Below are 25,305 nucleotides of genomic sequence, written 5' to 3'. Positions count from 1 at the left end.
AAGGGAAAAAAGAAAGAAATGAGGTTTTTTTGGGCACGCGCATGAGGTACTTCCTGTTGCAGAAGCTCGCGAGCCAGAAGGGTGTGTGGCAGGGGCAGTGGTGTGGGCACAGCAGCCAGACCCCAGAGTTCACAGTCTGACCTGCTGCTGATCCCCAAACCATCTCACCCCAGCCCTGCGCCCCTGACTTCTCGGCTTGGCTGCTCTCCCCAAACTTCAGGGGGTCCCAAGATCTCAGGAAATGCTGGGAAAATGCAGGCCTGAAAAATGAAACACTCTGAAAACCCTGAAGCCACCCCCAAAGATCTTTTGCAAGGGACAAGTCAAGAAGAGGAAAATAGCCCAGCTCTGACCGCAGCCCACACGTGACTGTGTGCACAGGGATGCAGGAACTCTGGGGGAAAGGGAGCCTCACCCCCAGGCACCCCCAACCCTTCCTGTCCCTATCCCCATGCCAGGGGCATCTGGCATGACTCCCTGGGAGCTGTGCTCCTGCTCCCGCTCCCGCAACACTGTCAGCAGTTTCCAATATCACGGAAAATGATGACACTTCCCTACAGAACTGGGGCTGGGGTTTAAATTTATCCTATCTTTCTTTAGGCTGGTGAGATGCCATCTTTACACTACAGGTCACCAGCTGCTCTTTCCCCCAGATGGGGTCTGAAAGATCTCCAGGCTCCTTCCTGGCTGCCCTGGGCTCAGCAGGAGCATGGCCTTACACAGTGTGCTCATGTCCTGGCACGCATCCCGCCTGCGTCCTGGCACAGTATGCCTGCATCCTGCATTCCTCCCGCATCCTGGCACAGCATGCCTGCATCCTGCATCCCTCCTGCATCCTGGCACAGCATGCCTGCATCCTGCATCCCTCCTGCATCCTGGCACAGCATGCCTGTATCCCGCATCCCGGCATGGTGTGCTTACATTTCACATCCTGCCTGCATCCCAGCAGTGAATGCCTGCATCCACAGCCTGCATCCCTCCTGCATCCCAGCACAGTGTGCCAGCATCCTACATCCCTCCCGCATCCTGCATCCCTCCGGCATCCCAGCACGGCGTGCCTGCATCCCGGCGCAGCCCCTGCAGCCCACGCAGCCCAATGGCAGCGGCTGCGGCAGCCGAGCCCGTCCCCGAGGAGCCGCCCGCCCGCCCACCGCAGCTCCCGGCCCCGCTGCGGCCCCGGCACAGATCCCCAACGCTCTTCTCCCGAGCGCCACAGGAGCGCGTCTCTCTTGGCCGCAGCCGCGCCGGGGCCAGAGCGCAGGCAGGCTCAGAGTTAAGCCGGGTTTGTTTTTGAGCGGTCAGGAGGGAGCTGCTCTCTCCCGGCCCTGCAGCACTGCCCTGCGCCGGGAGCAGACCCTGCCAAGCCCCACAGCCAGGACCCTGCCGAGCCCCTCGAGCCCTTGAGATCCCCCAGCTTCTCCTGGGGGATGCTCGTGTTGGCTCTGCAGCTCCCACGGCCTCGCCTGGCAGTGGCAGCCACCGGCTGGGCACTGTCCTGACTGCTCATGCCTGCTCAGCATCACTTCGTTAGTGGTGGAATAACGAAGCTGAAGGCAGCTGAGGGATGCCTGCAGGGGGGACAGCTGGCCCCCCATGCCTCAGCACAGCCATGCAGCTCCTTGCTTGTGCTGCCACAGTCCCGGACTCCTGAGTGGCCCAGGATGGGCTGCTTCTGCATCCCGGGGGGGCTGTGGTGCCAGGAGCTCAGCTCTCCGCTGTTTTCAACGGGACCTGATGCCCCTTCCCCATTGCCTCCCAGCAGTGCTGCAGGGGCTGAGCGCAGTGGCTGGCAAGTCTCCGGCGGCGCTGGAGGGACTGTGCTGGGAAGCATGGCTGGACCACAGGCACACAGTTCAGGGCTCTGCAGCCTAAGGAGCTGGAGCATTCTGGCCTCAGGGGCCAATGCACCCCTCCGAGCTCTCCAAGCCAAAGGCACTGCCAAAAGCCCAGTCCAGTCCATGCTGGCAGTTTGGTGCTTCCCTGAGACGGCTCCTGCACCTCCAGGTTCTCAGCACGACTCAGCTGCGAGTCCTCAACTGCGGTAGTTTCTGCGGGACAATATCCCAAAAAGGAAGAAAAGTGTTTTCTTCTGCAGGATGCACCCAGGAGCCAGATGAAAAGTGCAGAAGCCCTGATAGTTTGTGCTCCCACGGGGCTCCATCCCTGCCCCTGGTAGCACGATGGGGCACAAGGGTGCTGCGACACTGACGGTTTACGCCCGGGAAGCCCCAGGAGCCAAAGGTCTGCTGGGCCAGCCTGGGGGGGAACACAGACTGCAGCCTCCCAGACACACTGCTATCGGAGCAGGATGGGGTGAAACTGCACATGGAACTAATGGGAATGTAAGGACGAGACCACTGCTTCTGGTGAGCCTGATCCCCCAAGGGTGAGGCCCTGGGAGACCCCTGCCCTGGGCACCTCAGCACCCTGCCCAGCTGCTCAGGCATGGGATGCAGGGAATGTGGCATGGAGCATCTCCCCTCGCCAGGTGCCCGTCCCCATATTTCTAACCCTTTTTCACCGTGTTTGAAGCAAATGCTCCCCCCCCCGACGCCACGGGGAAGGTGACTTTAGCCCAATGACTCACGCTGCCCTGCTCTGTCGCCTGGGCACCTCCTGCCGTCACCCCTGCGCTCATGCCCCGCGCTGGTCCCGTGCCCCCCCCCGGCTGCACGGGCGCCGCAGGGATCCGCAGAGCAGCAGCCCTGCCCCTTCCCTCGGCCCGGGAGCCTCTTCTGCGGCGCAGCGTCCCCCAGCCCGCCGGGCCCCTCCGACCGCGCTGCTGGGCTCCGGCGCCTTCACCAGCCCATCATCGCGACAGCGCAGCAGGCGGGTGCTGGGGATTCAGTTGCGACACGTGAGGTCGCCCGTGACCGCCGAAGCGCCGGCACCGGCGCTGCTCGGCTGCCGAGTCAATGACACAGCCCGAAAGCACATGCGGCTCGCCAGCCGGGGTTATTCCGGCTCTGCCGTCACGTACACCAGTGCCAAAGTACCGGGGTCCACCAGGATACCGAGCACCCGCGCGTTCCCGATGTGTGACCCTGCCAGGTCCCCGCTGTGCCGTGGCTGCCGGCCAGGCACGGCCGAGCCACCGCCGCGGCCCCGCTCGCACCCAGCACCGCACCTACCTGGCTCCGGTGCTCGGACGGAGGGAGACGCGAGGTCAGGAGGCACAAAGAAATGAGTCAAAGCCCGGCTGCCGGCGAGCTGCAGGCTCCGCTGGTCTCGGGAAGCGGCGCCGGTGCCGGCGCAGAGCAGCTGCTACAGCCGGCGGCAAACGCAGCGGATGACGGTTCCTACCCCATTCCCGTTCCGTCCCCGGGAAAAGGCGTCTGGCGGAGGGGGAAGCTGAGCCCTCCGCGCCCCAGAATACGGCAGCACCCAGGGATGCTGCAGAGCCGTCCCTGCCGCTCTCACATCCTGACTCGGCAAGTTTGCCTCCGCCGGTGGCTGCAGCCGGCTCCCGATCCCGCCGGTGCCTTAACCGTGTCGGCGCCGCACCCGGCACCGGCAGCGCGTGGGCGAGCGAGCGGCTGCCACCGACCGCCCCTGCGCAGCTCAGGCGGGGGGAGGCTAGTCCGGGGCCGCAGGGAGCCTGGGCAGGAGCTGCATCATCGCTGCCTTAGATCACGCCGGGTGTTTTTCTTAAAAAATCAAATACAGCGTCGGCAGTGATGCTGCGGGGCTGCCTCCAGCGCCGGGGTCAGTCCCGCCGCCGGCGGCCCGTCCCCCTCGGCTCGCGCCCATCACGCCTTTTCAGCGCCTTTGGCTTTTTGGTCACCTCGAGCAAATCCCCTCCCTCCCACCCCCCGGAGACACCCCAGTAACTGGAGCAGGCTGGTCCCCGCAGTGATCCCGCAGCAATAACAACATTGATGCAGCTGGATCTAACAGGAAAACTAGAGGCCAAGCCTGCAAAAGGGGTCAGGGTTTTGGACACGCAGTGATGCTCTGGCACTTATAAATTAGGAAAACACGATTCCTCTCCCTCAGCCAAGTCATACTCAGCTTCATGGCAGCATCTCGGCACTTCCTCTGCCCTTCCAGCACTGTCCTGGCAGCGACGGGGACAACAAGCATGCTGCCTGCTCCAAACCATGCCAACACTGACAGGGACCACTTGGAACTGCCAGGGTGGGTGAACCCAGCAGGCTGCCTGCTGTCCACGCCACAGCAGCTCCAGGAACAGCCAGTGACAGGTAGGAAAGGCCATAAACCCCATCCTGTTCGGGGATGCTCCCAGCACCAGCCCATCAGTGGCTTTGCTCCCCCAGCAGAGGGTGGGAGTCATGTGCCAAGTCGTTTTCCTCCTGCTCTGTGATGCATCCAACCTGCAGACCTGCACACCAAGAGCAGGTGACGGCTGGCCCTCCTGCCCTCCTCATCAAAACAATAGTAATAATAACTAATAAAACCAGCAGTCCTCACGAATCTTCTGTCGGCAGCTGTGTGCAGAGGCGTTTCCTGCTCACCAGCCGGAAAAATCACTGCATATATGCAACAAGCCTGTATATGGATGTGATACAGACAGACTGGATACATCTCACCCAGCACTCACCCACCGCACTGCACCGTGGCTCCCAGCGACGCTTTGGGAGGAAACCTGTGGTTTGGGAAGCAGGCTGGGTGCCAGCGGCACGGACCACGTCTCACCTGGACGAAAGCCCGCAGTGACCGTGTGAACCGTCCCAGGACGCCGGCATGAAACACGACAGCTCCACATGACAGCTACGGGCTGAGCGGGCAGGGGACCAAAGGGGGTCCCCATCACAAGGAAAACAGCCTCAAAAACTGGAGGCTGCTGAGCCAGAGGCCCGAGAGCTTTGGGCCCGGCAGAAGAAAAGGTGAGGGAGCCGTGGCTGCGGACGGGTTGCAAGGGGACCGGGGACCCTCCACAGGGCTCGGGGCTCCCTCCACCCGCAGCCCCCGGTCACCGTTGCAAATGGAGACAAGGAAGGGACCAAGGCACGGCAGGAAACTGAAGGGAACTGAAGGAACCCTGACGTTTGACCCGCTGTGCACAAAGTGGCTCTGACGAGGAAACCGGACGATGCTTGGGGAAAATCCAACATTCCCACTCTCGAGTCACCGGAGCGTTGCCGGTGGCTCACGCCACGTCACCGGGGCTCCAGCCCCGCCGCTCCCGGTGTACGGCGATAGGCCGCAGGCCACCTGAGCATCACGCGCAGGGTCACCTCGCCTTGCCGGGGGAACGAACCACCGTTGGACGGCGGCCAACCACTCCCGTCCCCGCACAGCCCAGGGTCCCACTGGGACGAGAGCCGGCGGCGGGGCGAGGGCCCCGTTCCCTGCACCGGGGAGAGCCGGGAGGGGCGTGCGGCGGAGTGGCCTCGCCCGCACTCTGCCCGGGGCCCTGCCTGGTCCCATCGCCCCCGCCATCGCCCGGTGCCGGTGCCGGCCCCGCTCCCCCCGCGCCCCCGCACCTGCCCCGCGTCCGCCGCTCCCGCCGCTCCGCCGCGCGCCCTCGTGGGGGGCGGCCCCGCCCCGCCCCGCCTGGCCCCGCCCCGCCCGCCGCCCATTGGCCGCGCCGCCCGCCTCTCGTGCCGTATGCATATAACGAGAGCGCCGGGCCTCCCCCATTGGCTGCGGGGCCGGCCAGGCCCAGCGCGAGGCCCCGCCCCGCGCGGTGCGGCACCATCGCCCTAGTAACCCGATGCTGAGCCGGGCGCGACCACCCGCCGGGGGGGGGACGATCGACGCTGCCGCCGCCGCTTCCACCTCGCTGCTGCGTCCCGCGCCTCTGCGGGATCGCTCCGGTATCGCTCTGCTGTCGCGTCTCTCCTCCTCCCCCCGGCGAGGGTGCGCGGGAGGCGGACGGCGGAGCGGCGAGCGGCGGCGGCGCGTCCTCTCCTCCCCTGGCCCGGCGCGCGGTTGGTCGGGTCCGATAAGATGGCGTCGGGGCGCGGTGAGTGAGCGGGGGGGCGCAGGCGGTGCGGGACTGTCCCGGTCCCACGGATGGGGATCCCGTGGGTGCGCGGGCGGACGGGCCCCGGACCGGCCCCGGACCGGCCCCTGCTGTACCTGTGTGTGCATCCCCAGGCGGGTGCGGGCCGGGCCGGGCGTGGGCAGCGGCGCGTCCCCACCCACGTGCGCGTGGGTGCGCGGGGCTGTGTGTGCTGACGGTGCGGGGTCCGTGTTCCCGCAGGCTGCGTGTCCCCCGCTGTTCCAGCCCCGCACCCGCCGTAGCCGGCGCCGGGAGGCAGCGGCGACCCCCGGAGCGCGATGGGAGAGTGGGAGCGGGTGTTCCGGCAGCACCAGCCGCTCCCGCCGCACCCGCAGCGGGGCCGCGCCCGCCCCTCGCCCCGCTCTGCCGCCTTCCGCTGCGTGCTCAAGTACCTGCACGGCGCTGCCCTCGCCCAGGTAGGGAGCTCGGCCCTGCGGGAGGACCCTGGCAGTGTCTTGCTGACCCCGTGGCTTCTGCCCAGTCCCACAATTCACAAAATTATGGGATGGTTTGGATTGGAAGGGGCATTAAGGATCATCTCCTTCCACCTCCGTGTCGTGGGCAGGGACGCCTTCCACTAGACTAGGTTGCTCCAAGCCTCATCCAACCTGGACAGATGGGAAAGCCACAGCTTCTCTGAGCAACCTATGCCAGGGCCTGACCACCCTCACAGGGAAGAATTTCCCTCTCCTCTTTCAGTTTAAACCCCTTCCCCTTGTTCTATCACTGTGTTTTTTCTAAGCCCCTTTCAGCATTCCGGGCTGTGTGTGCAGGCCAAACCTCTCAGGGGTGGGGGTTTTCAAAACAAGGTGTTTTTAGGGGGAACTAACTGGAAATCTCCTAGAAACACAAATCACAGCTCAGCTGTATTTCAATCCCGTGCCTTCTCACCTGCGAATCTGAGTTAGCCTTTAATTAATTTTTCATTTATTTTTTGTTAACGAAGTATATTTAAATTAAAAATCTCCATGTAGCACTTGAACATTTTCTGCCCCTTTATTCTGTGCTTAACATTCAGCTTTCCCATTTTTCCTTTGCTCCATTAGTCTCTTGCTTTCAGGCAGGTTCTGCAGCAATGCCTGAAGGTGTCAGTGGCAATGTGCCCGAATTGGGCATCCCTTAGAAAATGGGAATTATTTGTCCTCTCTCACCGAAGCGCGTTCTGAGCTCTGGGGGTGCAGAGCTGGCGTGTCCGTGAGTGTCCCCAGTGCCGGTGCCTCGTGCCTTGCAGGGAGCCGAGTACCAGCTGCGCCTGTCCCTTTTCGATGCCACCTACCACCACTTCTTCGGGAGGACATGGAGGAGCGGCTGGCAGGCTGCCCACGCTGCCCCGCCGCGCTCGTCCAGGGCAACCTTCAGCGAGGTAGGGGGCTGCTGTGGGTCTGGGGAAAGGCAGCACCAAACCCTTTTCCCTCCTGACTCTTCCCGACCCTTTGCCCAGGGTGCGCCCCAGACACTGCCTGGTTACTAAGCTTTATGCATGGTTTATTGGGATGAGGAAATTGGGCTGCTGGGTTACTCCCGGGGCTAGTCCCACCATGGGAACAGCAATGTGCCACCATGTGCCACCTGCTGTGTTCAGAGCCGGCAGCAGAGAGCAGTGTTTCCCCACAAGTGGGAAGGAGGGGAATGAGCAGCTGCCCACCCTCCAGCACACCACTTTCCTCTATCTGGGAACTAAACTCTTCCAAAGCTGAGCAAACCAAGGTGCCCCTTACCAGGGAGATCCTGTTGCCCCATGGCATGACCCATAGCCAAGATGTCATATTTTCCAATTCATCACTCCTGTTTCCACTCCTCAGCATTGCAGGTGAAGTGAAGCACAGCTTGGTGCTGTGCTCTGCCTTCATTTACATTGTCAGCAGCATTGAGGGGTATTGATGTGTGTGTTTCTTTCCCAAGTGTTTCAGTACTGTCCCACCCCGGCTTGTTTTGAAGAGGAATGGATTAAAACTAGGGCAGAGAGGGCTGTGGAGAAAGCTGGATGCTGGGAGGAGCTGCCTTTCCAAACACATTCCCTCTGTCTGCAGGCTTCCTGGGTGTTTGCTGTGTGACTAGGAGAAGCTGGCAGGAGTTTTGGGGTGTTGGGGGACTGTGTCACAGCCTGTCTGTGGTGGCTGAATTGCGTTGCCTGTCCCTGCAGCTGCAGGGCTTGGAGTCTGGCACAGGGGTGGGATCTTTCAACTTCATGGTAATCAGCAGGTCAGTGTTGTGAGGAGTTCAGGTGGAGGTGCTGCCTGCACGCTCACCAGCCTTGCCAGAGCAGGATGGCAGGAGGGCAGGGATCAGGGTCTGCAGGTGTGGTGGGTTTTGTCCTCAGGGTTTAGGGGACAGGAATGCCCTGTCACAAACCGCTGTGTGCGTTCAGTGGCACATGGGACCTGCTGTAAGGGCTCCCTGTGCCTTTGCAGAGCGAGCCTTGCTTCTCAACCAGGGGTCAGGTTGTTAAAGGAGCACCTGGCAATAAAGGCTAATGGAATAACGATTTATGTCCTGGGGTAGATGTGGGAATGTCCCTCTCTGTTATCCCTTCCTGACAGCCTGTGATCGCAGTGAATATTTTCTCTCGAACAGTGCAGTAATGAGTTTTTAATAGAAAGATTAATCTCGCTTTAAATCCTGTCTGGAGAGGTGACCTGTGTCCCGTCCCCTCCTGCCTTCAGGTCCAGGCCACCCCCATCTCCCTCCCCCCTGCAGGAGGGTTTCCAGCTCCTTTGACTGGCTCTAATGCTGTAGGACCAGAGTGCATCAAAGCCCTGCTCGTTTGGGGTCTGCAGCCTGTGAGTTACCGTAGAAAATGGGTGATGACAACAAAAAAAGTTTTAAAAAAAAGGAATAACAATGTTTGAGATTTAAGGAGTTGAGATTTCTTAGTAGTGTCTGAGATCATCTGTCTGGAAGTTTTAGTGGATGTTCTGCTTGTGCCAGTGGCTGTCCCAGTGCAACAGGCATTGCTCTGCCTGCAGCTGCTGCTGCCAGCTCTGGAATATCCCAATTCTTTTCTTTCCCATCCCAGACTGTTTACTTCCACACCTCCTTGAACCACCCTGGCATCGTTGCTGTCGTGGAAGTGGTAGTGAAGGCCAAGAAAGGGGATGAGGGCTCTCAGCACCTTTCCTGTGGCTTTGGAATCATCCCCCTCTTCCGCGGCGGATCTGAGGCGACAGACCCAGCCACTGAGGACAGAGCGTAGGTTCCCCTGCTGCTGAATGGCAGGACACACTAGGAGTTGGGGTGGCCGTGTGCATGGCTGCTCTGGGGGAAGAAAGGGTGGTCCTGGGGCTGCAGAGACAAAGCCAGCATTTAGAAACCTGGAATTCTTCACTCTGGGGAAGCAGTGATGGATTTGGGAGGAATGTCTGTCCCTTCTCTAAAGGACAGGGCTTTTGCAGAGTGGGTGGGGGCTGAGCAGGGGCCTTATGGATGATGGAGATGTAATGGAGGAGAGAGATGTGCCTCAGCATGGATTTACTGACCTCTGCATGTCTGCTCTCTGCTTTCAGGCTGAAGCTGTACCATGGCACGCCACAGGCCCTACTGCACCCACACTTCCAGGACCCTGCAGAAAGTAAGCAGCATCCACACATGGCATCTTGGTCCCTTCTTGGTGGCTTCTCTTACCCAAATGTGTGTCGTGCACGTCTGGTTGATGTGAGACGTGATCCGTGTCCTGGTAGTGCTCAGTGGACGTGCCTTACTGCCAGCTGGGAACAGCCTGGCTGGGCAAACCCAGGTCTTCCTTTGCTCCTGGCACATGTGTTCATAGATAATGATTCCTTTGACATTGGCTCTGTGAAGCTGTCTCCCCAGTTTTGGTCATTTTGGGTCTTTTTCTTTTCTTCAGAGAACAAATACCTGATGGTGATGGAGAAGAGCCACCTGCAGTATGCCCTGAAGCACCACCAGCCCCTGGAGACAATATTTCACCTCCTTCCTGAAAACCTGCTGGTATCTGGGCTGCAGACGGTTCCTGGCTTGCTGCCAGCATGTGGAGACACGAGTAAAGGCTCCTTCCCTTTCCCTCTGCCTGCACTGCTCCTGCTGAAGGCAGAGGATCCTCAGGAGGCTGCGGGCAGGGCAGGCAGGGTGCTGGGATGGGATTTCTGGGGGCACCGTTGGACTCTCTGCAGTGCTGCCTCCTGGCAAGGGCATCTCCCCTGTGTGGGGCCACAGCCCTCACACTCAGAGCTCAGCCTGGAAGGCGTCAAAATGGCTCAGTCTGTTCCCTGCCCGTTAATTGCTTCGCTCTTGGGAAGCTGCTGCCAGGGATAAGTGCTGGTTGGTTTAATTACAGTCATTCAGCAGAGTCTTAGGAACAGGCCTTGCAGCTTGTTTAAACTCCTTGGTGGTAGGTTCAGGATCGCTGGGGTCTGTCAGGTTTAGGGGATGAGCTCTTGCCTGCTCAGCCCTCGTTAATCTCTCCCTGTGGCACGTTGCCCTTTGAGTTGCTGCAATTAAAATGTGTGAGATGAAGATTCAGAGGGTAAAAATTCCTCACAGTTCTGCAGCTGAATTATTCTTCAGCTTCCTGCCTGGAAAACCCACTGCTGATGGCTTTGGGATTGTAACTGTTGCTGGTGAAGCTGAGTGAGGTCTCCAAAGCAGCTGCACTGAGCACTCCCTGCGAGTGCTCAGCCCCGTGCTTGGAAGCTGAGTGGGCAGAGCCACCACTGTGGCACCACAGGGCACCGCAGCACAGCAGTGGTGGCTTTCTGTTTGCTTGGGAAACCTGTGGCCACCACTTTGTCTTTCAGGTGACTGCTTCCAGAAGCCCCGGCTGATGAAGGCGGTCACCTGCTATCTGGAGCAGTTGTCTGTCCGGCTATACCCTTCCCTGGAGGAATTTGAGGAGGAACTGCTGGACTTCCTGAACAGTGATCGCTTACTTCAGGTAAGTAACGTACTGTGAGGGGGGTGAGGCCCTGGCACAGGTTGCCCAGAGAAGCTGTGGCTGCCCCATCCCTGGAAGTGTCCAAGGCCAGGTTGAACAAAGCTTGGAGCAACCTGGTCGAGTGGAAGGTGTCCCTGCTGTAACAGCTTTCCTGTCCCAGGCTAACGCCGTGCCCGACGGTGACGAGGTGGCCATTCGGGAGCGGCGGCTGCACGTCGGTGTCCACAACGGCCTGCGCTTTGTGCGGGTGCCGCAGGTTGCGGTGCTGGTGCCAGAGACAGAGGTGGTGCCAGGCGGCTGCCGAGGGGTGTCCGGCTCCAGAGCCAGGTAAAGGGACAGCCCTCTGCTGCTGGTGCTGCTTCTCTCCTGTGTTAGATGCTGCCACAGCCACTTCTCCATCCTGCACAGGGATGCAGGTCAAGCCCTTGTGCTGAGAAGCCGCATCCACCTGAATGAAATGGTCCCTCACCCGGCATTCAGGGTCTGCTTCCAGCTGGAATACGTCCTGTGCAGCGCAGGGAGAGCTGGTGGGAAGGTAGGGCCAAGTGTGCGTGTGCCTCGTCTCCATCCTCTGTGGAAGAGCAGAGATCCTGCTGGAGGAGTGAGCCCTGCTCAGGAACTCCTTCCTCTGCCCATTTTGCCATCCTGCTCCTCCAGGTCATGGCAGCTCCTCGTTGCATGGCTGTGCTGCCTAACGAAGGGCAGCACAAAGTGTCTGGGTCTTTTCTGCAGCACTGGATGAAATACCCTGCAAATGGGCTTATTGAATCATTTTAATTACAGGGGTTGCATTTCTCCACCGTGTAGATGGAGGACTGTGGCCTGCAGCAGTCCTATAGTTCTGGCAAGCTAATTTTGAAAATTTCAGGGGTTTTTTAATATAAAAAAGGGTTTTCTTTAGAATTTAGCATTTATGCTGAAAAGAGGTTAACCCCTCCCACATTTTTTTTCAACTTTTTTTTCCCCCCCTTGAATCCTGAGGTTTTTCCAGGTGCTCCAGCCTGATGTTCTCAGACCATAAAGCCAGGAGATGTCTCTGAGCTTGGTCTCTGCAGTCAGTACATTCTCACCTACTTACTGATTGTTTACTTGCATTTCAGTTTAACCTTTCTGCAGGTTAAACCCAGCTCAGTGAGCGCTGTGTGTTCTCTCCAGAGACCCTGTGCTGTTGGAGCCATTGGCTGCTGGCTGGCTGAATTGATGACCCAGTGCTTGTTAGGAAGCTTTAATCATCTTGCCAAGATATTTGTTGAAAATGCAGCAAACGTCTCTTGTTAGAACTGTCCAGATCCAAAGTGGGGGAAACGGGTATTTATAAAGTGGGATGTGTGTGCCAGACCCGGAGGGATTTGTACTGAGCCTTGCAGCTGGAAATTTTGTTGAGTCCAGCTCTGTTGGAAGGTGGAAGCCCAGTGTCCCACAGAGGCTTGGGGCTCCAGAGGCAGGTCCGTCTGGCTGTGCTGGGAGTGCTGGCTGGGACAGTGGCAGAGCAAGTTCCTGTGGCACAGCCCTGCAGCAGAGCAGTTAATCCCAAAGCCGCTTGTGGAGCTGATCACCTTGTCCTTGTCCTCCATGCCATAATTAGCTGTGAGGGGGATGGTGGGTGCTGGAAGAGACCTCTCTTGCTTCTGTGCCTCTCCTTTGATTTGAGGGAGGCTGTGGATGTACTAGGTAAGTGGAAGCCTTTCCCCTCTGCTAGGGATGGGGGTCAAACACGTATCCCTTCATGCTGCTGCTTGAGCAAGGGGTTACAGAGAGATTAGGTGCTGGAAAGTGAAACGTCTCCAGAACGGGATGAAGGGCAGTGGCTTCTGTGACACCAGAGCCAGGTGTGGGGAGGTGTGGTGGGAGACAAGAGTCAGTGTCTGTCTGGCAGCACCCATTCCCTGGTCCTGGTGGCGAGGTGGGTCTCCTTGGCACTCACGGTGCTCCCTGTCCCCCAGGCCGTGCCCGGCAGTGCCCGCGGCGAGGCGGCCGACATGCGCTCGGTGCGCTGGGCTGTCTGGAGCCCCGACCCGGGCACCGGTGACACAGAGGTGGTCCTGCCCCTGCGTGGCGGTGCCCGCCGTGGCCCCTGCCAAGCCTTGGTCTACCGGACGCCAGCAAGCAGCAGGAGCTCCCGGCAGGTAAGGGCTTGCTGGCCCCTGGCAGCTCTGCCTTGCGCTGCTGGGTGAGGGAGCCGCTGTCAGAGGCATGAGGGAGGCTGCATGTAACGTGCTGTCTGAAAGCATTTCGTTTCCAATTTCAGGGGAAGCACGTGGAGTCTGGGACTGTCCAATTCCATGTTTCTACTGATTCGGAAGAACATCTTGTAACTGCTGCAGAGATCCTATGTAAAGACAGGGACGAGTCGGAGCAGCCTCCTACGCCATCGCTGAGTGAGTGTTTTCCAGCTTGCTGACATTTAAAATATAGAGTGTGGCACCGGTGTCTGCTTGGGAGAGAAAACACGACTTCAGCGAGTTTCAGTAAGCTAGTTATGAATTACTGGAGTGAACCAAGTTTCTGTCGAGTTGAATTCAGCTCTGACTTTTTAACTTGCAAAATTCCCCTGTGATAGTATTGCTGAGCCACGTGCAGAATCCCCAGGGACTGCTAGCACTGCCCCAGCTCGCTCCCATTCCAGGTCATCCTGATGGCAATGGGGACAGTGGCCACACCAGCAGCACATTCTTGCTGCCAGTACTGCTGCTTCTCTCTCTGGACTGTGAGTCCTTCCAGATGTGGGGACTGGAGAGATGTCAGTAAAGGCTGAGGAAAAGAATAATAATCTTGTTGTGCTGCTGCTGAGGAGGTGTGACAGCAGGCTGGGTTTGATGGGTGTGTGCGGGATGTGCTGGTGCCTGGCTGGGGAAGAGCAGGCAGCATCTGCCTGGGTGCTCGGATACATCTTGTCTGTAGTTTGGGCTGCTGGTGGTCGAGGTTCCAGCACCCATCTGCTCTATTGGAGTTGGAAGGAAAATTGCAGTGGGTTTGGGCACGAGGTTGTGTCCATGCACTAGGCTCCTGGAGATCCTGTCCGGCTTGTTTTCCTCTCATCCCCCTTTTGTGACTGATGGAAGCAAACTCCCCTTTTCTCTGCAGTGCCATTCTTGCTGGAGTTGTAGATATATCTCAGGGTGATGCTCCAGACACCTGGCAGCATTTAAGTGTTACAACTCCCTCAGCTCTCTGGTGCCAGCCTGTGGGCTGGGTGATGCCCACTGCAGCAGGTACCTGTTCCATGCCAGGTCTGATGCTGTGGTGCCTTCCACGAGATGGCAGTGGCACCATGGCTTTGCTGTGACAAATCCTGTCTTTCTGACGGCAAGGAACCAGGATCACCGCTGGGGGGAACTTTGGAGAGGAAGTCTTTTGGGAATAGATGAAGGAGTCTGATGATGTCACAGGGTTTGCCTCCCTTTAGCATGGGCTGCGTCATGGCTGGTACCTTCCTGATGCTGCTTGGAAGGTTTTCCTGGTGCCTTTCAGCTGGAGGTGGCTGATATGTTGGTGGAGTTGTGGTGTGGTGAGGGGAGAGGGGAGCATGTGCTGATGGTAGGCTTCCAACCCAGTACTGGTGTGGGGTGCTCCAGCCTGGGGGAGTGGACTGGGGCACAGGCTGTGCCAGGCAAGGAGAGACCCTCAGCAGGGCAATTTTCAGGGATGAGCTGCATGGTATTTCCCTGTCTCCAGAAGGCTTGTGGCACCAGGGGGAGCCTGGGAAGTTCAGTGGTGGTCCTGGAGCTGTGCCCCTCCAGCCTGTACCCCAAGCTTTCTGAAAATACTATTGAGTTCACTTTTTTGTAGAGTTCCATTGGGAAACACGCTACTGGTCTGGCCCAGGGGAGGTCAAGGGCTTCTTCTGCCACCTCAGCTGCTGGTGGTGCTGACGGATCCATCCATCCTCTCCTTAGCGCAGGCCAAAGCCTTCCCAACTGAAAAGAAACAGTGTTTTAGGCATGAGAGGGATGGGGTGGTTTCCTTTGCACAGCAGCCAGCATGGAATAGCTGGGATATACGTGGTGGGGAAAGCAAAATAAGGTCTCAGCATCACGTGGATGCAGAGATGGAACATCTGTGCCCCTGCTCTGCTGCGAAGGACCCGCGGCTCCTCGAGCTCAGCTGTGCCGGCGCCAGTGAGCAGCCAAATATAAACACAATAAAGCTCCCACTGTTTCGGGGCACAAATGCATGAGCAGATGAAGGGAGTGACAAGAAATAACAGAGATGCAACGAAAACCTTAAGTATCCTAAAACTTTCACGTCTCATTAAGCATCCCACTTGGGCAGCACCGTGTGGCCGTTGGGCACCGCGGCACTGCCAGAGGATGGAGGAGCTGCTGTTTGCAGCAGAGTTAACCTGATTCCCAGCAAAATAACGGATGGATCTGGAGATGTGCTATGTTAACCCTCAGGCATCAGTCTTGTTGGATAAATAAGTCAAAAGAAGCAGTTCAGCAATGGTAAGCAGCTTTACTGCACTGCCTTCACCCCCAAAATTGAAAAGGGCTGGCTGGGAGGATGGGGGGGTTCAGTGGTGGTGGGTGCCTGGGGGTGACGGCTCTGCTACAGCCTCTCTCCTGTCCCTCTCCACAGGAGTGCCAGCCCCCCGGCGAGTGTCGGCCTCCCCACGGGGACCAGGGGTAAGTGCCACGGGCACCAGCAGATGTGGGTGCTGGGTAGTGGCATTCCCAAGGGATGGCCCCCATGCATCCTCTGCCTGTTTTCCTGTCTGCTGCGGCCAAGAGGGCACTGAGTGTCCTCAAATCCACCTCTTCCAGGCAGCAAAACAGATCCTGCCTGTGAAATGTGGGGGGAGGTTCCCTGAGCTCTTTTCATGCCCCAAGAGTGTTGGTGAGGGCAGCTCTGGTTTTTGACAGCCCAGATTTGCTGGGTCCTGTTGTCCCCAGTACGTGCTGACAGTGACACACGGTTTGTTCGTGCAGAGCTGCTGGGATTTAAGGAAAGCTATGAGTGCCAAGAGTCTTCTTTATGCTGTTTTATATCTTAATGCAGGAATAAATGCACACAAATATTTTTGATGAAATGAAATACCTCATAAGGCCACATTAAGCAGTTTGATCTTCCTGCTGCATTTGCTATCCCTCCTCTTGCCAGGGAGTGAGCAGCAGGGAACAGCAGTGGAGGTGCGAACCCTCACGTGGCCAAGCTGTGCTGCTTCTTGGTGGAAAGGCAATGCTGGCACACGTGGCAGCCGAGCTCCTTTAGCATTGAGGGGCTGCTGGCCCACCTTGCCTTGAGGGGCTGCCTCGGGGGGCTGTCTTGGGGCTGCAGGCGCTCACACTTGTCACTCTCCCTCCAGCTGTCTGTGTCCCAGCTCATGGCCTCGCCACGGGGCAAGGACCAGACCCCACTGCAGGATGGGGGCATCACCCACCTGGAGGCTGACCTTGGCTCGCCGGACACAGAGCCCGGTGCCAGCGACCAGCTGCGGGCGCTGCCCTTCGCCCCACTGCAGGTGCCCATGGCCGCCGTGGGTTTGCAGGCAGGCAGGTGATGCTCGGCTCCCCTTCCCCAGGCTCCCGTGTCCCCACAGCCCGGCCCACCAGGTCCCCACAGCCACTTCCGTGCAGCTCACCCCAGTTTCTCCATCAGTTCCTGTGTGTCCCTGTCCCGCGCCTCCCTGGCACGCCTGCACGCCGCTGGCTTTCCGGACATCCTGGACCGCAACCAGGAGCCGGTGGAAATCTCGGAGCCAGTGGAGCTAGGCAGTTTCAACCCACGGCTGGAGGAAGCTGACCCTCTGCAAGGCAATGAAATAATCCTGCAGTTCCTGGCTTTTGGCAGGTGGGATGGCAGCTCGTGGTGGTGCCTTCTGTGGGCAGATCTCAGGGGCCGCCTGGGCAGAGTCCTTTCCTCAAATCCTCCTACCTGCTTCCCTACTTGGGCAGGAGAAGTCCTTGCAGAGGTGCCTCTTCCTCCAGCACCTACCATGGAGGCAAATCCCAGAGGGTTTTATGATGATGCTCTTGTCCTTTCCAGGCACTGTTAAATCATAATCCATTATTTTTAATTGGATCCATGAGCCACAATGTGATGTCAGAACTCGTTAATGCAGGGTTTCTCCAGAAATGCAAATGCAGTTGGGGAAGTTGCCACCTGAGGGGTGGCTTTGGCTGGATAAGGCCCTGCTTCTGTTTTTTCCGTGGCTGGCAGCAATGCTGTGAGAAGGTAACGCTGCCTTTGCTGGGTGCCTCCATCACAGCATATGGCAGGAGACAGCTGGAATTACTAAGCTTTTTGGAAAGTTAAGGCAAACCGTATGGCTGCTGTCTTCAGAGAAGTCCAAATACTTGTGATGCTGCCAATCTTCTCTTGTTCTTCTGTCTCTTGGCATGTGCCAAATGCATGAGGAGCTCGTGATGGGGCGGCAGCACCGTGCCACAAGCTAACCCAAACCCCTCTCCTCAAGGGATGCCCAGGGCAGTGTGGAGGGGCCATGGCCGAGGACCATCTTCCTCACCTTCCAGTTCTACCGTTTCCCACCGGTCACCACGCCACGACTGCAGCTGGTCATCCCGGAAGGGGGGTCGGTGACCGGGCTGGCTGTGCCGGCACAGCTCCTTGTCCGGGTGAACGAGGACGGGACGCTCGGCACCAGTAAGCTCTGGTTTTAGCATCTCTGTGTGGCTGCTCCTCTTAGTTGGGCAGATCTGGGCTTGCCTCCAGGCTGAGGGATGGGCTGGTGTCTGTTAACAGCAAACCTCTGCTGGTTTGCACATTGTGAAAAACATTCAAAATATCCGGTGTTTGAAGTACATCACCGAGTGCTGGCGGGCTGAGGTGCGCGTGGGGGCCGCCCGGCTCCCACCATACCAAGCGCCGTGACTGATGCTGTGGTGTCTTGCAGGACCCCCGGGCTTGCAGCTGAAGTACATGGTGGATCCGGCTTTCCTGCGGCCTGGAGAGCAGCGCTGGTTCCTGCGGTACCTGGCCGAGCACAGCCTCCAGATCGACGTCTGGGATGGAGACTCCCTGCTCCATGTTGGGTCTGCTGCTGTTAAATTGGAGGTATTGGTTAGATGGAAGGTTTTTGCCCTTGAGCCTCTGGGACTGCTAATGCTGAAGGACCCCCCTTCCCATGCACAGGACCAGGGAACAGCCTGGCTCTCCCTTTGGTCCTGTGTTGTGATGCCTCTGTGCTGTCCTCACGTCTTCAGTAATGGAGATGCCGTCAGCCCCTCTGTATAACCCAGTCCAGTGTCAGCCCTAATTGTGGGATTTGTTGTCTTCTCCTCCAAAGCAATGGCAAAGCATTAGCTTTCTTCCCCTTCCCTGGAACTCCAGCAGTATTTTAGGGCTAGACCCCCCCCCAGAGCCAGGACATCCAGTGGCATCCTTACCCAGAGCCCTTGACCCCCTGGACCAGAATCCCCAGTAACTCATTGTACCTTGCCTGTCCTTGCCTTGTCCCCAGCCCCTGCTGCGCCAGGGCCAGGCGGCCGTCAGGACCTACCACGAGCTGGAGGTGGCCACGACCGAGTACGAGCCGGAGGGGCTGGTGCTGGGCCGGGAGGCGCTGTGGCACGGAGCCCTGCGGCCCCTCGGCGTCCGCGTGGCTCTGAGGGGCCGCCTCCACCTCTGCCTGGCCAACGTCGGTGAGAGCCCACTGCTCACACGGCCCAAGGGCTTGGGTGGGACACGCAGTGTGCACAGGGCTGTACCTGAGCGAGAGCCGAGCTGGCGAGGGCGTCGCCCTTCCCAGAACCTGCTGGCTGTTTTTAGTTTATATATTTAATTTCGTGTCCTATAAATGTGCAGTGACTCCAGGTTTTAAAATCTTATCTACAGAGGAAAGATTAGCTCCCTATAAGATATCTTAAATCGTCATTTCCATACTTTGCCTGCAAAGGGCCGATAAGCTCCTGGGAAGGAGAATCTGAGATCCACAACCCAGGGAGAGGTTTAACTCGCACCCCGCCAAAGAAGAGGGAGGGAGGAAACAGAGCTGCTGCACTAGGACGGCAACTGCCTTTGATTGGTGTTTTTCCCATCATCTTTTTTATTTTTAAATTTCAAAATATTGTTGAAAACAGGATGGTAAAGCTTGGTGCTCCTGCCCAAAGGATGAGGACAGGATGTGTAAGCTGGTTAAGTACCCACTGGGTTTAGAGCTTTGTCTGACTCTGCTTGGCACAGCCTTTGCAGGAGTGGGGACACGCAGCCGGGCGTGGCTGTGCCAGTGGCAGTGCTGCAACCCAGGGAGGGAGAACACAGAAATGAAAGCAGAAGCCAGTGAGGGGCTTGGGATGGTGTGTGCTGTCAGTGCCACTCTGTTGCTGGGCAGGAGGCTGTGTGGTGGAACAGGTTTCGGGGAGCACAGTGAGGCTCTCAGGGCATCCTTGACCTCCAGATATTCCCTCCTGCTTGTATAACTTGGCTGAACAGAGCTGCAGGGAGATAAAAATTGGCAGTAGATTTTATAACAATGAAAATGGATGGTATCCACTCACTCCTGTCTCTGCTCACGGCAGGTCACCCGTGTAAGGAGATCTCGGGGCAGCTGCCATCCCACTCCCGCAGTGTCCCTGCACCAGACAGCACTGTCACCATCCCAGCTGGCAGCTGGCGCTCCCTGAACGCTGGCGGTGGTGAGTGCTGCCAGGATGGGGCTCGGCCTGTCCTGCTGTGGGTTCAGGTGGGCAGGGTCTCTGCCCCTGCATTGCCAACTGTGGGTCAGCTGCCACCTCTGGCATTCCCCGGCCCCGCAACATCGCGGGGTCCTGGGGCTGCACTGTCTGGGGGTCCCTCACTGGTGCCGTGGTGCTCTCTCCTGGCAGGCGGGCGGACGGTGCGGGCGCGGAGGTTGGTGGACGTGGACAGTGAGCTGGAGGCCGCCCTGCGCAGTCGCCGGCCAGAAGTGAGCCTGACACCCCCCTGGGCACCTCCAGCGAGGCCACGGCCACCCCCTGGCACCGGCTGCGGCACATGGTGCTGGTGTGGCTGAACAAGGGTGTCGACAGCAGGAGGGCACAGGGGCTGGGGACCCCATGGTGGCTCCAGGCTTACAGTCCCCTCCCTCCTGGCAGGGCTGGCCGAAGCAGCGTGCCTGGGACCTGCAGGTCATCAACTCCTACCGGGATCACATCAAGGGCGAGAGCATCTACCAGATGCTCAGCCAGGCCATCACGGCCACCCGCACTGTCCACGCCGTGCTGGGGACGGCCGAGTTCTTCGAATTTGCCCTGAAGAACCCGTACAGCATCCAGCACACCGTGACCATCGAGGTTGACCACCCTGAGCTCAGGTGGGGGCTGAGGTGGGGTCACCCCTGTGTGCGTGGGGTGATGCCAGGATGGTACCAGTTCCCAGCCAGTCCTCACCTCTGCTGCTCACTCTCCCAGTGTCATACTGGACCCGAGGGAGTGGCGCCATTTCAAGGAGCTGACCAAGAGTGTTACGCCAGTGGAGGAGGAGATGTTCCATCTCCGTGATGACCTCAAGCCTCAGGTCTACCTGCGTCCCAGTGAGACTGTGCACATCCCCTTCAAATACCAGACCTTCTCCGCAGACCCTGCCGTCACTGCGGCACAGGTAGGCACGGGTCCCTGTTTTGAGCTGTTCCCAAAAGGAAGTGTTCCCTTGGCTGTATTTGCTGATGCAGAGGAGGGTGCTATGGCCTCAGAGAGCACTGCACAGCCACAGCAGTGCTGCATCCTGAGGCAACCCCCTCTTGCACCCTGCAGGGGCCATCTGGGCTGGGCACCAGTGCCAAAACAGACACCCCCTCCCTTGGGAAGAGCGGGACTGGGCGGACTAAGCTCATCCAGGTTAGGGAGCCAGGTGAAACACCACCCAAGGGGCTGTGCGGGAGGAGCAGCATCACTGGAGAACCCCATCCCTCTCCCACCGGCCCCCGGGACAGGTCTCCTTCCAGGTGAGCGGGGGGAAGCCCATTGCACTCCTGCGGGTGAAGGTGGAGCCACAGCCCCACGTGGTGGACCAGACTTTCCGCTTCTACCACCCGGAGCTCACCTTCCTGAAGAAAACCATTCGGCTGCCACCCTGGCACACCCTCCCTGGTGAGTCTGCGGTGTGCCCGTTGGGGCGCAGTCTGTTCTCTCTTGGTTGGCATCTGTGGTTCACGGGGCCTTCCTGGAGGCACAGCAGCATCCAGAGAGCACATCACTGCTTCCTCATCCCTTCAAAGCCCTGGGCTCCTCACTTCCTCTCCATCTACCTTCCTCCATTGATGTCATCCCCAATTCCCCACACCAGTACACCCCTGTGGTTTGCTGGTAGTCCAGCATGAGGGGTTCTGTGGGTGGCTGTGTGGGGCACATGGAAGCAGCATAGGCAGAGAAAAGGCTCAGGTGAGTTTCCTTGGTCCTGGTCCGCAGGCACACCGGTGGGGGTACCAGGGGGACAGCCTGAGATGTTTGTTCGTTGCAGTGACCCCGACATCATTTGCGAAACCAAAGCCTTGGTACGTTCAGCATCGCTGTCCTTTGCATCCTTCTCCTGCGGGTTGTTTTGGTTGGTAGGGAGCTGCCAACGTAGGTGCAAACGCGGAGCATCCCCAAGTACCAGCCCGTGGCAGTGACACACTGGCAGCGATGAAACGGGAATTGCTTTTTATTCCCAATTAAAAAGAACTGCATTGTTTTGGCGGGGGAGGCTGAACGTGGCCCCTTATCGCGTCGCGCAGCAGCCTGTGCTCGCTTGTTCTTTTGAGCAAGTACCAGATGATTCAGACACTGGGGAAAAGCAGCCTTTTGTCGGGCTGGGACAGACCTTCCCACTGCTCGGGGTATCCGCACCCGCCGGCAGCGCGTGGTGGGACAGTATGTCCTCAGGGTGTGCGGCACAGCCTGCCCCTGCTGGGGGGTGGTGGGGCAGCTCCGTGCCCCAGCCCTGCGCCGCTCTCCTGGGCTGGCTCTGCAACTGGGAGTGGTGGAAGGGAAAAATAAACTTGGGCATGTCCGTGCAGATGGTGACGAGGGATAGTTGCTAATTGCTGTTGCGGAAATATGTTAGTATGGTAATTGGATTAGGGCTTGTTAGAAAACTTGCGGAAAATTTGCCAAAATTTGATTACAGATGCAGACCTGGAATGTGATAGTCATTTGTATCCTCTTTTGTAATTAAAAATACGGGAAGAGCTCAGCCAAGCTGTATAATAACTTAATAACATAGTTTAACGAGGAGCTGAAAGCATCTGCTTTCATAAGGGAGTTGGTGGTGGGTTCCTGTGTTAATGGGAGGACAGCCCTGGGGTCCTTGTTAGCTGGTCTCGGTATCAACTTCTGGGATGATGCTCTGGTGCAGGGGCCTGGCGAGCCGCAGGACATCTTCCTCAAAGTAGCCGGAGGACCAAGTCCACAGATCAAAAAGTTCTTTGTTGCTATTTATACGTAAGTAGCGGGACCTCAAAGGGGTGGGGAATGCTGACTCCCGTGGTGTGTGATGAGCCCTGTCCGTCTGTCCATGCGCAGGGACGCCTGGCTGGCAGCACCTGTCCAGATCTGGCAGTTCTACCTGCACTCTCTGCAGCGCCTGGATGTCACCTGCACGGCCGGGCAGCTCACCCGCCTCTCCCTGCTGCTGCGCGGCACCGCGGCCCCGCGGAGGGTGCGGGCCTTCACCTCCCACCCCCAGGAGCTGGAGGTAACCCCTGCAGCAGGCTTGGGGCTGGCTGGCCTGGGTCAGCCCGGAGAAATCCCCTCCGAGAAGGGAATGCCAGCCCAATCGGAATTATGAACAACCGAGAGCCGTAAAGCGTTTGCGATAATTATCTTTTGATTAGAGCTGTCATGTGTAGGATCATCGCCGTGAAACCCCGGAGGGCAAATTATCTGCGTTAATGAGACCGTCTGAAGACTCACAATTCCTTTAGAATTCGTTTGGCCGCGATTGCAAATGTGAATAATAAAAGGCACAAAAACTCCATTGCCGTCCTGTAAAGGAAAGGCAAAGGCTCCCCAGGCGAAGCCTGTGTAGGGGAACCCCTGGACTGGGAAGGCACTGTCTGTCCCCGAGCAGCGCTTGTCCTTCCTGACATGAATTAGTTCCAGGGTATTCCTGGGGGTGGGATTCAATAGCTATGGCATAAGGTATGAATTTTCTAAGAGCAGTTGGGTCTAGTTGATGCTCCAAGCTGGACATTGCAGGGCTGTGATTGGCTGTGGGTGGCTGTACCTCCAGGTGTTGTTCTGCAGGTGGATCCGAAGGGTGCCTTCCTTCTCCCCGCCAATGGCATCCAGGACCTGTATATCGGCGTGAGGCCGCGGCGGGCTGGCAGCAAGTTCATCTACCTCAACCTGGTGGACGTGGAGTACCACCAGCTGGTGTCCTCCTGGCTGCTCTGCCTGTCCTGCAGGCAGCCCCTCATCTCCAAGGTACAGCGGCTCTCGCGAGTGAGAAACATGGTGATGGTGCTGGATCGGTGGTCGCAGTCCCACCAGTAACCCTGGGCTGTCTCCTGTTTCTTCCTCTCTTTCCATCTGTGTTTTTTTTGGCACTTGCCACCCTGAGCACACATTTAGCCCTCGGGCACTTGAATAATCTCACGAAGCCCCTGGTAAAATGCCTTTCAGGCTGTTTTGGAGGCAGCCCCACGCTGAGGAGCAGCAGCTCGGATGTATTCCCGGTTGTGAAATTAGAGCTGTAGCATGCTGCTTTCGATTAGCGCTGTGCTGGCGGAGGCCTTGCCTCAAAGACAGAAAATTACATTTCCTGGCTAATGTGTTTCTTCTAAAAATACTTTCCTGAACCCCTCGGTACCAAGAGAGGTTCAGACTGGCGTTTACACTGATGCCCCAGTGTCCTGCCACATGCTGCTGGTGCCATGGGATGTTAGAGAATCAGAGTAGTTTGGGTTGGAAGGGACCTTTAAAGGTCATTGAGTTCATCTAGTTATCTGAGGGAGTGCCATGGCTGTCCCCGTGGACATCCATGAATGAGCTGGAGAAGGAACTGACCAGTCTCCTCTGCTCTCCCAGCCCTTCATCCTTTGGGCTGGTAATTAATTGCTGCTGCTTTTCTCAAAGGTGGGTTCTTTCTGCTGGCTGGCAGAGCAGATGTGAGGTGTGGGAGGGGAGGGAAGGCAGTGTGTGGGAGGCAATTCTCCAAGGTGGCTCGGGGGAGCGCCCATTTTTCCTGCTGCCCACCCTGCTGTCTGTGCTGCCTCCCCCACGGCTCCTGCTCCCCCACAGGCCTTTGAGATCTCGCTGCCTGCAGGAGGTGGGAGAGGCTGCAACAAGCGCATCACCTACACCAACCCCTACCCCTCACCCCGGCTCTACTTCCTGTGCACCAACCGCCCCGACCTGCTGCAGTTCAAGGAGGACTCCTTTGAGGTATGTCCTGCTGCCAGAACTCCCCCTTGCCAGCCCCTGGTGCTCATCAGGCTGGACTGTGGGATGCTTGGCAGGTGCCTGGTGTGCCACTGTGGGAGGGCCATGCTGGCCTGGGGAGGGGGGGCAGGTGAGGGGGTCTGGCCAGGTCCTGCCACCACGTCCCACCCGCTGTCCCGCAGGTGGCTGGTGGGGAAGTTTACACCATCGGGCTGCGCTTCGCCCCGAGCCAGGCTGTGGGGGAGGAGGAGATCCTGATTCACATCAATGACCACGAGGACAAGAACGAGGAGACCTTCTGTGTGAAGGTCCTTTACCAGTGAGCCCACCTGCCCGCCATGGCAAAGCACTGGTTCCTGCGCCAACTGTGGCCTCACCGGCAGCGCCGCCTTGGGGGTGCCCGTGTTGTCTGATGGGGGGTGATGAGCTTGGTCCCCTCGTAGTCACCTTGCCAAACCAGGGGTCTCTCTGTCACTGGGATCCCCGGGCACTGCCGTGAGTGCCGGTGGTGCCCCACGGCTCCATCTGCACAGAGCGGGGAGAGCGGATGTGTTTGTTACAGCACTTTACAACCACAGGATCTTTATTTTTGTTAAACATGACAATATATTGGGCACTTTGGAGTCTTTTTTTAACTTAAAAAGTTTGCAGATTTGATTCTGCGGAATATTTTTAAAGTATTGTGGACTCTATAGTGAGTTTTGTACACGCTGAAGTGGTTTTCTGGGATTTTTGATACTTTTTACTCATCCTTGATCCATTAAAATTGCTGTGCACAACTGGCAGAGTGCAGCAGCATTTTTTTCAGGAGGAGGTGGAAATCTGCAGTGTCCCTGTCTTGTAGAGGCGAGTGCTGGAGGTCCTCTGTGTCACCCCCATTCCTTGGAGCATCCTGGAGGTCAGGGCAGGGACTGTGAATGGGGATGGTGGGAAGGGCAGCCCACCACCCTGGAAATGCTGCCTTGCTCTTCACTAATTCACCCGAGGCTGGTGAATCAGTGGCCCCAATGAAGTCGGGTGCTGAGTTCCTCTGCCTCCCTCGCACTGATGGGAAATGACAGCTCATATTTTAGAACTGATTATACTGTCTGCAGCACAGGGAGGCCCTGAAGTTGTGTTATTAAAGTAGATTAGCTGAATAATTTTTA

General features: G+C 58.2%; 2 protein-coding genes across 9 annotated transcripts in view; one reads left to right on the top strand and one right to left on the bottom strand.

Annotated features, from left to right (window-relative positions):
• KCNAB2 (potassium voltage-gated channel subfamily A regulatory beta subunit 2) overlaps positions 1 to 6,069 on the bottom strand; it is a 20,723-nt gene extending 14,654 nt beyond the window's left edge. Inside the window, exon 1 of one of the 5 annotated variants that reach the window (XM_039385688.1) lies at positions 6,046 to 6,069. The gene's annotated coding sequence lies outside the window, so the exon portion shown is untranslated. Of the gene's footprint in view, positions 1 to 3,131; positions 3,568 to 6,045 lie in introns of those variants that run through there. The other 4 variants (XM_027751382.2, XM_027751380.2, XM_027751385.2 and 1 more) reach the window with 4 other exon arrangements.
• On the top strand, positions 5,729 to 25,305 carry NPHP4 (nephrocystin 4). Of its 4 annotated transcripts, XM_027751389.2 has the most exons (29): positions 5,730 to 5,929; positions 6,170 to 6,384; positions 7,200 to 7,331; positions 8,985 to 9,157; positions 9,472 to 9,536; positions 9,813 to 9,968; positions 10,723 to 10,859; positions 11,020 to 11,186; positions 11,268 to 11,394; positions 12,803 to 12,985; positions 13,108 to 13,237; positions 15,438 to 15,484; positions 16,165 to 16,355; positions 16,458 to 16,649; positions 17,275 to 17,462; positions 17,713 to 17,873; positions 18,280 to 18,460; positions 19,337 to 19,453; positions 19,643 to 19,722; positions 19,892 to 20,109; positions 20,207 to 20,396; positions 20,549 to 20,632; positions 20,728 to 20,884; positions 21,203 to 21,288; positions 22,131 to 22,216; positions 22,298 to 22,469; positions 23,021 to 23,200; positions 24,017 to 24,160; positions 24,340 to 25,305. In XM_027751389.2, the coding sequence occupies exons 2-29, from the start codon at positions 6,247 to 6,249 to the stop codon at positions 24,478 to 24,480; spliced, it is 4,023 nt and encodes a 1,340-aa protein (XP_027607190.2). In that variant the 5' UTR covers positions 5,730 to 5,929; positions 6,170 to 6,246; the 3' UTR covers positions 24,481 to 25,305. The 4 variants fall into 4 exon arrangements, with proteins under 4 accessions (XP_039241620.1, XP_027607190.2, XP_039241619.1 ...); XM_039385685.1 differs by lacking the exon at positions 16,458 to 16,649; XM_039385686.1 differs by lacking the exons at positions 24,017 to 24,160; positions 24,340 to 25,305 and having other exon boundaries at positions 5,729 to 5,929; positions 23,007 to 23,166.

This window comes from Pipra filicauda, unplaced genomic scaffold (assembly GCF_003945595.2).
Source record: "Pipra filicauda isolate LSUMZ 115617 unplaced genomic scaffold, ASM394559v2 scaffold427_size588224_pilon, whole genome shotgun sequence".
Classification (NCBI taxonomy): Eukaryota; Metazoa; Chordata; class Aves; order Passeriformes; family Pipridae; genus Pipra; species Pipra filicauda.
The sequence above is the reverse complement of the archived record's forward strand: the minus strand, read 5'-3'. Positions and strand labels throughout refer to the sequence as shown.